This window comes from Fulmarus glacialis, unplaced genomic scaffold, assembly GCF_000690835.1.
Source record: "Fulmarus glacialis isolate BGI_N327 unplaced genomic scaffold, ASM69083v1 scaffold20763, whole genome shotgun sequence".
Taxonomy (NCBI): Eukaryota; Metazoa; Chordata; class Aves; order Procellariiformes; family Procellariidae; genus Fulmarus; species Fulmarus glacialis.
In genome coordinates this window covers 1-14,764 of record NW_009202582.1, presented here as the reverse complement: position 1 = coordinate 14,764, position 14,764 = coordinate 1, and the positions used below count along the sequence as shown (strand labels likewise).

The 14,764-nt window shown below is 41.9% G+C and overlaps 1 protein-coding gene across 1 annotated transcript; it reads right to left on the bottom strand.

Annotated features, from left to right (window-relative positions):
• Window positions 1-556: 556 nt before the first annotated feature.
• Window positions 557-14,435, bottom strand: SUPT7L (suppressor of Ty 7 (S. cerevisiae)-like). The gene is made up of 4 exons (XM_009574343.1): window positions 14,023-14,435; window positions 6,712-7,036; window positions 4,598-4,835; window positions 557-1,064 (listed from the first exon to the last, which is right to left on the bottom strand). Exons 1-4 carry the CDS (start codon window positions 14,433-14,435, stop codon window positions 802-804), a joined length of 1,239 nt encoding a protein of 412 aa, XP_009572638.1. The 3' UTR covers window positions 557-801.
• Between the last annotated feature and the right edge of the window lie 329 nt (window positions 14,436-14,764).

Below are 14,764 nucleotides of genomic sequence, written 5' to 3'. Positions count from 1 at the left end.
GAGACTGTATCTGGAGGACTGCATCCACTTTTGTGCTCCCCCTTACCAGAAGGGCACTGCAGCAATTTCAGTGGAAGGCCACAAAGCTGATTAGGGGGCTGGAGCACAGGACGTACAAGGAGAAGCTCAGGGAGCTCGGTTTCTTCACACTAGGAAAAGAAAAGGCTAAAGAGAGATCTCATTGTATACAACCACTTAATGGGCGGGTTAGAGAAGACAGTCAGACTCTTCTCGGAGATGGAATGAGAGGCAATGAACACAAGTTGGTACATGGGAAATTCCGACTAGATGCAAGAACATATTTTTTCTTACTATGAGGGTAGTCAAATATGGGAAAACGTTGCCCAAAGAGGTTTGGCATCACCATCCTTTGAGATACTCAAAACTCAAATGGACAAGGCCCTGAGCAACCTGCTCTAATTGGCTGTGCTTCAAGCAGGGGGCTGGACTAGAATGTCAAGAGGTCCCTTCAACCCAAATTATTCAATGATTCTATAGCTTAGCAGATCTCCTCACAACTACTTTCCACTGGTAACTTCCTCATTAATCTGCCAAAGCCAGCCATGCCACCACCAAATGTATAGGATGATCTTCAATCTTGTGAGTCAGGATGGAGTACAGAAGCCAGCAAAGAGGGGAGCTGAAGTGCACTACACACCAAACCTCTCATAATAATTTTATGAAAGGGCCCTTATACACCAGGGCCAGCCCTGTTTATGAATCATAGCCATCACAGTACTCTCTTAGTTTGTTTCAAGTCTATTACATACCACTAGGACTAAATAAGAAGACTGTCTTTTTTCACATCTTCTTCATCTTTTTCTTGCAGCGCTGGTTGAAGACAGGCGAGGATCCCATGAGACTGTCAGCAGAATGAGAACCGTAACTGCTCTCAGAGCCATTGGGGCTCTGTGGCATCCCAGCTTCACTCATGCCTGACATCGGTTCCTCAAAGACGTCGCTGCCTAGGACCCCATGGCCATGTACATTAGCCTCCTCATTTTCCTGTGGCTCCATTTTCACCTGTGCCAAGTTCCAGAGTGGGGAAGCATTCACCTCAGCCCCTAGAGAAAGAAAAAGCACACAGTAGTAACTGAGTGAAAAGACAAATTGCAAACAACATGCAGATGCAAGGGACAGCAGCACTGCTAAAGAAGGAGCAAAAGCAAAGCTACAGGTGAACTAGGCTGGGGGGGAAACAAACAAAACACACCAAACTGCAAAACAATAAATAAAAAAATCTGTTGGCTTTTTTTTTTAATAGCCCAGTAATTGCTGCTTTAAAAAATACCATGCTATCCTTTCACAGCAATCCTCCACGTGGTTTTCTCTATGAGAAACAACAACTTAAAGAGCCTACAACACTCTCCAGAAGAGAGCCTACATCACTCTCCAGAAGAAGTGTCTCAGCAGCAATGAGTCCACCAACAGCCCATGGACTAGACCCTGCATAAGCAGGACTTAAGAGGCAGTCCAGAAGTCATTCATGATGATGAGGTCCTTGCAACATCCTCTAAGCTGTCAGACATACTGGACTTCTGCAGGGCAGGTGAAGTGAGAGGGCAGAGGAGTAGGTAGATGAACAGTCTCAAATACCACTTTCAGCACTGAAATGCAGGGACATCAGAGCTGCAGTCAGCCACCCAACTGCCTGCCTCCTTGTACTCAACACCCACAGGTCTTATCCCATCCTTCAGCAGAACGGAAAGAAACCCTCTTGGCTCAACCTCGCAGACACCCTGCTGGGAAACAGCTCCACCTCCCCCCCCCCCTTTTTTTTTTAAAAACTTTTACACTAGTGCGCAATCTAAGCAGATTGAGGATTTTCTGTACAAGATTACGAAACCATATTTCTTGATAACAGGAAATGTTTTTCTCCCCAAGAGCCGTAATTATAAATTGCATTATTTCTGCTTATTCACAATTTTAAGAGAGACAAAAATCCTATTAAAAATACACTAATTGGGCTCCTTGCTGAAACGGGCATAAACAGCCCAGAACTGAACAAAGCCTGAAATCTTCTCACCTTTAAATCTGGTCCCTCTTGTGTGGGGTTAAATTCACATGGAAAATAAAAAAAAAAACCTAGGAAACCAGTTTTAATAAGTTTGCCAAACCTTGTGTCTCAAGGAGCTTGGCTACAGTTTGAAAGCACAACCAAACCTCTTGTACGGAGCCAAACCTACTACCATTCCCTATTATCAATATACTACTAACAATAGTCCGCTATTACTAGCAATTACACAGAGAACACATCTTCCACCACACGTTTGTACTGAGAATTCTCCCTTACGAAGAAGTCAGGAATCTTTTCCAGAGAACAGCTTAGCCCAAACCAGGGTTTAGGAGACCTTTGTGGTAACACAGCCTACGTTAGCTTAGCAGTTAGAGAGCAAGCCAGAATTAAAGTGCTTGCTGGTGTCCAGTTGCCTTAATGAAAAGTCCTTTTTGTGTTATTTATAAGTAAACGTATTCGTCTCAACAACAATGGACACATCATTAAAACACTATCTGTTCCACAGAGTTGCAGCTACAGACTACACAATAATCAAAGATGCTTACTAAACTTAACTGCATCTTTCTTTCATCAATTGCTCTTCATTGCTCAGCCTTATTCCTTTCAGCTCTATCACCTGTCATTGAGAGAGTCACTAATGACTAGAAGTACTTAAGCATCGACACAGGATGTTTCATCTTCAAAGCACTTTAACATCAAAGTACTTTACAAATGAGCTAATCCTCGTGTTATCCTGCTGGGTGGAGGAACAAGGTCCCCAATTTTGCCTCCATTTCCCCAACTGCAATGAAATTAAGTAGCTAGCCCACAACCGCAACATCAAGCATAAGCAGAAACACAAGCAGAACACGGAAGGCTGTGACGAGAGTTTTGCCCTCAGACACTGAAGCCTTGCTGCCCTCTCTACGGGCCTCACACTTGTATTTTCGAGATGGTGGTGTCCTAATTGCAGCAGCTTTTTCTTGTTCCTTATGATATTACGCTCTCCAGCCTGCCCAGCTCTAGTCTGGGACTTCTTACAGTGATGAGATTTCCAAAGGCCCTTATGAAGTGAAGAGGGATTTTCAGGGAGGAACACAGCACTTGTATTCTTAATTAGAAAACATCAATTCAGTATCAGAGAGGCAAGAGGCATTTAATATACAGCTAGCATGCTAACCTCTGGGTCTCAAGTGGTAGATGCTAATACAAAGCTTTCCACATGAATCACTCGCAACCCCAGATGGGCCAGAGGAGTCTGCTGTTCCCTCTCCCACAAAAATGCGAGCACTTCACATTTCAGAGGTACTATGGAAAACAATATGAGCTTCCAGAAAAACATCAGATGGATTTCTGCTTTTTTAAAACTCGGCAGAATGTGCCATTTAAAAAAAAAAAAAAAAAACTAATGGACTCAGGGGTATACTCTAACCTCACTATATATGCTACTTAGTTTAGAGTTAACAGGAGGACAGGCTTCATTGGTTTTTAATCAGATTTTTAAGTGAAACAGTTATTATTGCAGGGATTTCCAGAGTTCAGAAGGTTCTATTCAAAAATCAAAACTGGCTTTCTTTGGGAGAAGAATGTCTTCTTCATCTTCCAGAAAATTTAGCACTACTAAGCGGCGCACAGTACAAAACTTGTATATAGATATAGGAAAGGCACAGCAGTAGCAGATTCTCTCATGCTGGCCACCAGTGTGCTTCAGTGCTAACATCAAGGGATGACACTTTGAGGAAAAGACTGCAGTCTCCATAACCCACTACTTCACTCACCATTTCACTTTCCACGGCCTCAGCTAACTACAGCAGGCTTTAGGGTAGAGATGCTAAAATAGGAGAGACTCCCACAAGCCCATTTCACATAAGTCACTGATAAGGTTTCATAAAACAAAGATTGTCACTACCATGGTGACTTCTGAATATGGAGGACTGCACCAAGTATCATCAGTATTTCCGTAACTCATTCAGTGCCTAAACTATATAGGGTCTTGACTTTACTCCAGTCACAAGGAACATGGCCTTCAACTTTTCAGTAACGTGAATCTCTGGACAAGAATTGAAAACTACCCAGGGGGGAAAAAAAAAAAGGAAAAAAAAAAATCCAGTACTCTCCTTACTAGAAATAAAGATAAGATTCTAGTCTCTTTTAAACTAAAATATATACATACATATAAACACAAAACTTATTTTTGTCTTTGTTAAATTAGACTGGAAAAAAAACCCTGGTACTCACATCTGCAGCAAATACCCTAGTTCAAAAAACAAAAATAAAGGCCTTGGACCACCTCTGTAGAAAAACAACCTACCTCACACCAATAACAAAGCCAAAAAGAAACATCATATAAAGTATTTTGTGTTGTACAGGGTCCACGAATGGAGTAAATATTTAACAAATCCCAGTAATTGATAACTTTGATTCTTTGGTTTTGTATTTAGAAAGCAAATATGGGTTTCCCTCCCATCCAAATCTTTTTACTAAAACCTAAAAATTTCTTCTCCCTCTCCTTCCTCACATTGGGATCTGCTATTAAAAATGGAAACAAGGTCACATGGAACTGCTGATGGACTGTTTCCAGGAATAGCAAGAAACCCCTACCTGAAGCCTGCGGGGAAGCTTCCACTTCCAAGTTGGCAGAGAAGCGCTCGCTTTGAGCTCCAAGCACTCCAACGGGCAAAGACTGGTCACCAGAAGCCAGGTCTCCTTCCAGCTCCTCACTTATGGGGAAAGTAATATCACTAACAGGTTCCTCCTTAATCTTCACAGGCTTTGTGTCTTCCGCTGCCTTTTCAGGGTTGACAATCTTCTCATACTCTTCAGAGAGCTGCTTGCTAACCTGTCAAAGATCAGTGGGAGTGAAAAAGAGGCCAGAAAGGTCAGAGTGACTTCAGAGACTCTGATGGCAATTACACTGCAGTGCGCTCTGTTCCCAGAATATTATTAACATCTGACTTGAATGAACAAGTAAACAGGTTACCCGCTACACAGGAAAGATTTTTCCCCTTTACCTTCTGTCCTGTAACAAGGGACTTTAATAAGAGGTTTAATCCATTAACACATCTGCTTGATAAATACGAGCACCTTTATTTCACAGACAGAGATGATGAGGCCCGAAAATTTAAACAGAGCACGAAACAAAAGCAAAGTGTCTCAGTCTTACTCTTTGGTTTTACCTCTAAGACCATCCCCCATCCGCCTGTAACAAATTTACTCCAGCATTAAAAAAACAAGCAGCTCAGATATTCATCAGCTTTGTAGTCACCACTGGGCGAAGCCTGGGTACCTTCTGTCAGATTCACAGCAAAAAACACAGAAGTTTTCTCCAGTCAGAGAAGTGAAACAAATACAGGAATGAGATTTAGAACTACCCTGTACTTCTAGAAACTTAACAACTGTAAGCAATTAATTAAAACTTTCAGATTTCATCTGCTTCTAACAAATGCTTGTTTATACCACTGAACCCCAACTGTGAACTGTGCTCAGGAAAAGCCCAAGGCTTTTTAACAGCAGAAGCAAGAAGGAAAAAGAATAGCAAAGCCTATTTCCCCCTTCTAGATATACTTCCAAATACAGAGGCTACTCTGGACCTCAGCCCTGCATAAAGGACAGAACAAATAAGACAATGACCAGCTGCAGGATGAAAGTGAACTGCATCAGCAGAATGATGCAGAAAATCAAAATTCCAAAAGGAGACAACATCTGAACAAAAATATTTGAACAAAAATGAACAGAACTGATTTTCTGAACAAAAATGTTTTTAATGAAGACAGAGCTTGATGATGTTATTTTTATGCACAAACCTCAGAGGCCATCCCAATTTACATACTACATGCACTTACAGGTGTCTCTGATTTATACTGCCTCTGTAAGCCACAAGGTGCAAACCCTGGGAAAAGGAGCGCAAGGTAGCTGCTCCAAGATGAGTCAACTGGCACTCAGGAAACATGACAAGGAGGAAGGGATGGCAGGTTTTGCCTTTGGTGACAGGCTACCTACTTGATTCAAGTCTTGGTTTTTGATGAGTAGGAGTAAAATTCCCACTTCAAATCCTTGCATTTCTCTAAGTCCACAACAGGCAGTCTTATATCATTCAAATAAAATGCATATGTTTAATTTCGAAGAATACCTGGACCAAGAGAAACCATACCCTTATTCTTACAACCTATATTTATATGATACCTCTTATTCCAAGGAATTTAACAATTCCTCTTCCTTCTCCACAGAAGCACAGTCCCCTCGACAGTGGAAGGTAGCACCTGTGTGACAACTCAGATCAGCACAATACTACCCTACACTCCTAAAGCTTAAGCAAGTCACCCCTTGCTGAAGTGAACACAAGCCACTGTACAGCCTAGTAAATTTTGGTTGTCTGCTTACTTGTTTTCTGAAATGGTAAGCAGCCAAATATCCCATTAAAGCAGAAAATTCAGTTAACCAGTCAGTACTGATTTTACCTCTACTTGATAGTTTTGTCTGGGCCATTGAAGAGCTGGGGGCCTCCTCTCATACCAGACAAACCATCAGCAGACCATTCTTAGCCTCAGTAGGGACACAAATAAGGGCTCTGTCTTCCAGTCAAAAAAACGCTGTTTTGCTTTTCCTTGATGACTCCCCTCCACACCCAAGAGGTTTTCTAATCAGATTTTACCTCAGTAAGAACCAGGACTTGCTACAGGAATAAGCAATTGTACTGGGGGTACATTTCTTCTCACCTGAAGCATGTAGCTGTGATAATCCTTAATGCGGTGTTGCCAGAACTTCTGCAGCGAGAGCACACTGCCAATGCCCACTTCATGGAAGACCTGCTCCATGACATCAGGGAAAGGGGTGTGCCCAAGTCGAGCTTCTCGATCCACAGCAAAGCGCAGTAGTTTGGTGAACTTCAAACAGTACTCGTGGGCGATGTCTGTCAGGGTCTCCAGGACACTCTCATTGGCACACTCAAAGCCTGTGTGAGCCAGGATGGTGGCCATTGACTGGTAGAGAAGCTGCCGACAGGAGGACCAACTCAGCTCAGTCACTGGCTCCCCTTTTCCTCTAAAAACCAGAAAAGACAAAAATAGCACACCTCCAAAAACTGAAAGGAATGTATCAGTTGAAGAGATATTGTCAATAATAAGGTGATGTACAAAGGGAAAGCAGATTGTTTTGGGTTCTCCACAGTTTCTCTATTACATATGAACACCACCCAGTAAGGGTTTATCTGCTTTCCTTCTTCCCTTCCCTCCAAATCAGCACTGCCAATTCTCATTTTCCCTTCTAATGCCGCAAGATTCCTTGGGTGATTCATGAATGTGGGATGAAAATCTTCCGAACCCTTAAGTAACTCCTTTCCCACCCAAGAGCTTTTCTCCTGGAGATGTGAATTAAATGGGACCTTGACACAAACAAAAAAAGGCATTTTAAATAACATGAATGCAAGTCATTCCCCCTCTCAGTTAATTACATTTCTTTTCCTTATGATGTCTGATGTCACAGGCCTAACAGTCAGATACAAAGGCTTCTGGGATAGACAAGATCTGAACTGAGTATGCAAAAGACACACATAAAAAGCAAGAAACAGGATACACATACATTTCATAAAGGTACACTGTAGCCAAAAAGACCATTTCCCTGCCCTCGTTTCCAGTGGTCACTAAGCATGACACTGAAAGAAGAATCCCCGTATGAAACCTAAGAAGTGAACACCAGGCCCTGGGAGGGAGGCCTGGAGAGGTTCTGCTGTAGAGCAGCATTCCCTGGCCTTGCGTTTGAGACCTCTCTTCTCGGTGTTGCTAAGCGGGAAGGAGTGACCACGCAGGATGGAGGAGATGGAGAACAACTGATATGAGCACTTCAAACATCATTCATTTACAGTCAGGCAACTGAATTTTTCATCAAGATGAGTTAACAAATAGAAATTCCACATACGAAAAGGAGAAGATGAGATAAGGCAAGGCCTCTGAAAGGTAAACATATTTCTACCAGATTTCTCAACTCACAATTAAATGCATGCGATGTATTTGCCCATATCAGTAACATGGCCTTCAAATGCTGATGTCAAAAAATCAAATTTCCTTTCTGCTAAGTATGGTATTTATATACTTTTTTACAATTCATTCAGCACCAATGGCAGAATTAAGGTAACAATTTCACCCTTCATCTGTTTCCGATCAATTTCTCCATCTTCTGCAGCCCACCCTGCAGTTCACCTCACTCTCACCCTGCATTACTTGAGTTTCTTTCCAGTAACAAGACCTGATTAAACAGTACATAGACAGCATCGGTGCCATGATAAAATTCTCACTACTCTCTCTCTCTTCAACGAGTGCACGAGGTCCCCTTCAGTCTCACTGAGACGCTGGGTCGCAGAGCCTCAGCTCCCCCTGATCCTCAGAACTGACCCATCAAAAACCACTGAAACACAGCAGTAAAAAAAGATAACATTTCAGGGGAGTGAAAATGGAAGGTTAAACTTAGAGCTACCAGGTCCAAAATCATTCATTTTGAAGAACACCAGCTCAGCACTTTCTGATTATTCAAATAAAGGGGGGGATCACACTATATTAAGAGCTGCAGATGATGATATTTCTAAGTGGATATTAAGAACAGCATGTGGCTCTCAGGTCATGGATTCATCCCAGTTACTAATTGCTGGAAAATTACTCACATCCCAATTCCTACCCAATTATGTAACTACTTTGTAAAGAAGACAGCAGGCGCTCTGACAAGATGAATTAAAAGATCATCAGTTCCCTTATAAACCAAGTGTCACCCATACTGTTTTTACATCTCCCTCACTTCCCCCTCCACCTCCCAGCAACAGATTTCTGAAGTTCATAAACAGCCACATGTCTCATACACCAGTGGGACCAGGAGGTTACAACAGAAAAAAACAACCATTGACCAAAACCAACCAGAAAATAACCATCAAAATTTATGCCTATAAAAAACACATATAAAGGACATACCTAGCTGTCCAGCAGCCATCAGCTGAGAGCATCTTACGCTACCAAAAACACCGAACACCAGACTTCTATTAATACAGAGACAGATAAAGAGCCATTATTGATTCTCTGCCACTCACTCAAAACACTATGGACAAACTTAAGCTAGACACTGAATTTGGCAAGCCCAAGCAGGATACTCAGCCACTTGTAAAGTAGAGCACAACAACCATTTAGCAATGCATATCACTGCTCAGAAGCAGCAGAAAATGTTGTATCTCTTTTAAACTCCTAGAGGAAAAGAAACTAATTGCCAGCATTAAAATGCAGCTAGGTCACTATGCCGAAAGGGATATAATCAACTTGAAATTTAATCAATTAAAGACAGAGGGAAAAGAAATTTCAGGTACTGTACTCAAATCCAAATCCCCACCTCTTGCTCTTGGTAAGGTCAATCAATTTTGTTTTGTTTTTCTTATGTTTTCTTCTCTTGTTTTCCTGTTTCCCCAATAAACATTAGAGGAAGATGATTAAAAGCCTGATTAGACAGCAAAAATTGAAATATTGTTGTAGATGTTAATGGAAACCAACAAATGAGAAAATATCTTTTTTTTCTTCATCTCCTTTAACTTTCGGGTACTGTCTGATAAGAATGCACATAAACAAAACCAGCCATATAGACACATTTAAGTTGAGAGCCGCTATCTAATGTCAAGCCTTCCCAAAAAAGACCAGCAAACTACTTCTTTTCCCTGATGATCACAGCTAAAGAGCCTTGGTCTTAGGTATCATCCAGATACCTAGCACCTACAAAAGCACCCTTCCAGATGCCATCATTATGCAGAATGCCACCCTCTGCAGCACCTACTGCTTTCCTGAAAGGCTCCCCATCCAGCAACCATCCAAAGCCAAACCTATTTAACATATTACCAGAGTCATATAGCGGCAAGTATGCAAGAGCACTTTAATCCCTAAAATTCTGTCACCAGAGATTAACAAGACTGGCAATTAGGCCTGTGACTTAGAGGTGATCATCTCTACAGAATATATAGTATGAAATTTATCATAAATACTGGCCAACTTGTCGCTCTTCAATTTTGTGTTTCCAATAAGATGTATATTTTCATATATGGGTCACCAACACTAGATGATGTTCCAGACAGAAATCTATCTGCCAAGCCACGAATTCATCAGACCCAAAGCCCAGCCTTCTCCCACTGCTGCCAGCAAACCTGCAACATGCAGAACTTCACAACAGAAAAAAGTGTCCATTTATACCCAACAGGCTTATTTTCAGGATTCATAGGGTTTCAGAACTCACAAAAGGACCATTTTCTGTGTCAATAAGACATTCCCCAAAGGCATCACAATCCATTCACCCAAGCTCCTCTCCTGTAAGGCTGTTTTTTTTAGACAGAAGGAGATCTTGTGGTTCATCTCCTGTGCAACCATCTTCAGGGGAAAGTGTTTGGGCTAAGTCAGTAGAAGGACCAACAGCTGAGGTTCACTCAACTGCAGTAATGGATTGAAGTGCTCTGCTCCCTCCTAGGTGAGCATAAGCTAGCAGCAGATGGAGGGAGGGATTGTTTTTCCTACGAACACATCGATTTTATGAAACATTACACTGTGGAGTTGAATTTCTACCAAATGAGGTGCAACAAGGTCGCTTCACAGCCATTTTCCCCAAAACAATAAAATAAAGGAGAACATTGGAAAAACAAGATTATACTAGTCAGAGTGTGCATCAAAGTACACAGCACACTAACTCAAACCAGAAAGTTGTTTCCTTTTGGAAAAGGGCCTCTTTCCACCTCATCCTGAGTAAGCCTCTTTTTAAATATCTCTGCTATGTCTACAGAAAGGTGCATAGGTATAAAAAGAAACTGCTCAATAGATAATGGCAAGAGGTAATAGCATTTGGAAAATAAATTGGGTCCCAGTGGCCCAACCCAGAAGACCGGACAGTTTAGGGGCTAAGCCGAAGTGCTTAGTCCAGCAGGGGAATTATGTTCTGCCTGCTCTAATTTCCACTGCTCCAAACCCTTCCCAACATTAAACCTGCTATCCCACCGACACGTGCTTCCCTACTGCTGTACAGATGTTTCTTAACTACAAGCCCTTCTGCCATGAACTGTCTTCCCATTGCAAGGTCCCAATTTCATTCACAGATTATCTTTCAACGCAAAGCACACATCCAATGTGGTCAGGAACGCAAATGAGAGAATGGCAGAGAAATCTGTTAAGAAACCAACAATGCATACACAAGAAAAAGCATCTGAAGAGGCACATAATGAGTAGGTTAGGTTTCTTTTGAAGACAGATCCATGCTAATCGGAGGAAGCTGAACAGAGAAGAAGGAAAAGCTAGCAGCCGTACTATGGTAAAAGCCTCCTGTTCAAATGGTAGTTTCAAGTCTACAGTTCTTTACTCATTCTTCATCGATTATGCTTTAAGCTTACCTTCTGTTTCTATAGCAACCAAAAACAAATGTTAATCCCTTATTGCGTATTCCAAGAACTGTAACATCAACAGTTGCAAATCACCAGGACCAGATGGTAATTCATCCAGGAATACTAAAGGAATTCAAGGATGAAATACCTGAACAGCTGTGGTGAGTCACCTCTTGCTTTAAACTGCCTTGGCCCATGAGGACCAGAAGACAGAAGATGTGAAAACATTTTCTTCTAATAGCTTCAGAAAAGATGTGAAGAACTGCAGGCTGGGAAGCTCGATATATTCTGGTGCACCAGGGAAATTCAAAGAAATTATAAGAACAGAATTAGAGGACACATGGGTAAATATGATACACTCAGAAAGAGTCCAGACAGCTTTTGTAAATGGAAAACCTGCTTCACAAACCTACTAGAGTCCTCCAAATCCATCAACAAGCAAGTATGTAAGAGATCTCCACTGTGGAGCCCAGGTCTTCCTTCGAGGATCTGTGCCAGAATCAAGGTTTGTTTCAACATATTTATAAACAGTCTGGAAAAATGGAGGAGAGGAATAGCATCATGATTAAAACTGCTGGTGGTACAGATTTTGGGGAGTTGAAAAGACCAAAACAACTGAAAAATAGCAGTAAATTAGGTTCTGCCTATTCCTTATCTCAAAAGGGATGAGGAGGTAGGGGTTACAGGTATGGGGCAGGGCAGAGGGGAGGAAAACCAAAATGAATCCAGGGAACAACAAAATAAAAGACAAGGGCGTGGGGTCAAAGGATGAAAATGAATGACAAGGAAACAGAAGAGAACATGACTATAATAAAGAAACTTGTGGTCTGATTCAGGCTGGCCGCTCTTATCTTCCTTTCTTCCTATGTCTAAATATACTTATACACTGCTTCTCAGACCCAGGTTACTGCCAAAGAAAATGGAATTAAAATACGGATTTAGTCGAATACTATAACTCTGACAATGGCATTTCAGAAGGCAGCATAAAATTAAGCACTACCATGTTTTATCAAGGGGAAGAATGGTCTTCCTTAAATTGTTTTTACACACTAAGAACAAGCATTGGTAAATCACACATCTTTATTTTTACTACTACAATAGCAGCTGCTATTCTTAATTCATGTAAGTGTCTTAAAACAGTTAAGAACAAATATGCAACAACAAACTCAAAGCTTTCCTCCTGGAAAAGCATAAATGTGTTTAGTTTAACAAACTCAAAATTAAATTCTAGTCTACACTGCAGCTCATTACAAATCCACTCTCTGTCAGCCACAAAACATTTCATTCCAAAATTGTCTATCCAGTTTTTACAATCTAGTCCTTAAACTCCCCCATGTGGTTGACTGCTAAATAACATTTCTTTACTCGGACCCCAGAAAATCACAAGGCATAACAAAAAGACAAAGCAGCCCTCAAAACATGGACAGCGCCACAGAAAACTGAACTTAAAGCTGAAACCACCGGGGAGGACAGAGCAGAACACTTCTCAGTTCTGCAAACCACAGGGCCAGAAAGAGCAGGAGTCACAGGGCTCATCAGACTTTATCCTCACAGGTCTGGATTTCCCTTCACCCTTCTAAGCTTATTACTTTATTTCTTCCAAAAAGGAAGATGGTGTTCCTCCACAAACAGCACTAAAGAATTGCTCTACTGTTCAGAGAGACTATGTTACCAAAAGCAACATCTTTGAATAAAATGCATTTCATACAACATCAGGCCATTAAAGATCTCAGCGGCATTTAACTGATCCATTATATTTTATTGACGCACATTTTCCCCATTTTAAAAAATAAAATGTATTATCCTCTCCCACATCATGTTCATTGCTGCACAGTTTTTAACCTAAGAACAGAAAGTTATAGTAGTGAGGATTAATCCCTGAATTTAAATACACGTAACCTACAAAGTACCATGAGATCCTCCAAGAAATGCAACACCTCCTTGTGAATTTAGTGCTTGTCAGAAGGGTAGACAGGGAGGTGGTGGCAATACTACTTAATCAAAGAGTGGCTGCAGAGGTAGAAGCAATGCAACCTTCCTTTACATTTTGTCCAGCCCTTGGCTGGTGGAGCCAGTATCAGAGACAAGAGTTCCCTTCACCCATACTCCTCGCCACCTCTGACCAGAATAACGCCAACAAACAGGGTGAAATGTGATAGTTACTACGTCACAGGATCTTGGCCACTGAAATCTTATAAATATGCTATCAAATCATCTTTTCAGAAACTACAACAAAACAGCCAAAACCTAGTCATGTGTCTTCTGGATTTTCAGTTACAATAAGGCAAGTTTAGTTCTGAGTAAGTGACCTAAATAGAAGAGACTTCACATCCCGTAACTAAACTTGTCAAAATACCATTCAAGATGGCAAAACCATTCACAAACATGTAGCGTAGCACTAACAAGACAGAAATCAGCACTACACATCCACATTTTATAGACAGGAAACAAAACCACATTTATTTTAAACAATGTGCATGTTATCCACACGGGAGAAATCTAAATCTTTCCTTTTCTAAGCCTGTTTTATACTTTATACACAACTGTGTGACCCTTCAGCCTAAGGGAATTGACATAACTACATGCATATTTAAAAGCACTCAGCCTTCCTTCAGCCAAGAACTAACTCAAAGAAATACCAACACACCTGTAGAAATCACTCTCTGGGTCACTGTGCCTCAGCTGAAATGGCATTTTGGGGGTTTTGCTATCCAGAGGAAGCAGGTCATCAGGGAGAGGTGGAGAGGCCGGACAAGATGGCAAAGGTTCGTTGTCTTCAGTTTTTATGCCCTCCGCTTGCTGTTGGTTTTGAGCCTGAGCCATGGCGATCAGGCTGCGCAGCCGCCTGTTGTGCTGGATGAGCTGAATGGTGTGAATTGTGAGGCTGCAGGGCTCCGAGGGGATGTCCAACATGGTGGTCGGCCGGGGTTTGTTTGCAGATGGCTGATGCAGTGGAGGATCTTGGACTTCCACAGTACGAAACTCACGCTGAAGGAGGTCAAAGGAGCTGCGGTTGGCCTGGTTAGACGAAACCGGAATCTCACCCCAATATCGCAGCATTTTTATACAGGTCACTTATTGTCCTCAAAGCCAGAAGACAACTACCAAATACTGCAGTACAAAGGAGCCTTGTCAGAGGGAAAAGCGCTAGGCTTTGGGCAGCAACAGAAACTGGAGCTGGGATGACGCTCTGAATAAAGCAAATTATGACTGCCAAGGAAGCTGTCGCTCAGTGCCTCACCGAGCAGCGCGGTTTCCACGACGGCCTCGGGACGCAACGCTGGCACTTGACAGATTACATAGCTGCTCCTCCTGAGGGGGGGGAAGAAGGAAGAAACCCACCCGTGAGGCGGTAATTATCGTTATTCGTAACAGGGGCTGGTGTGGCT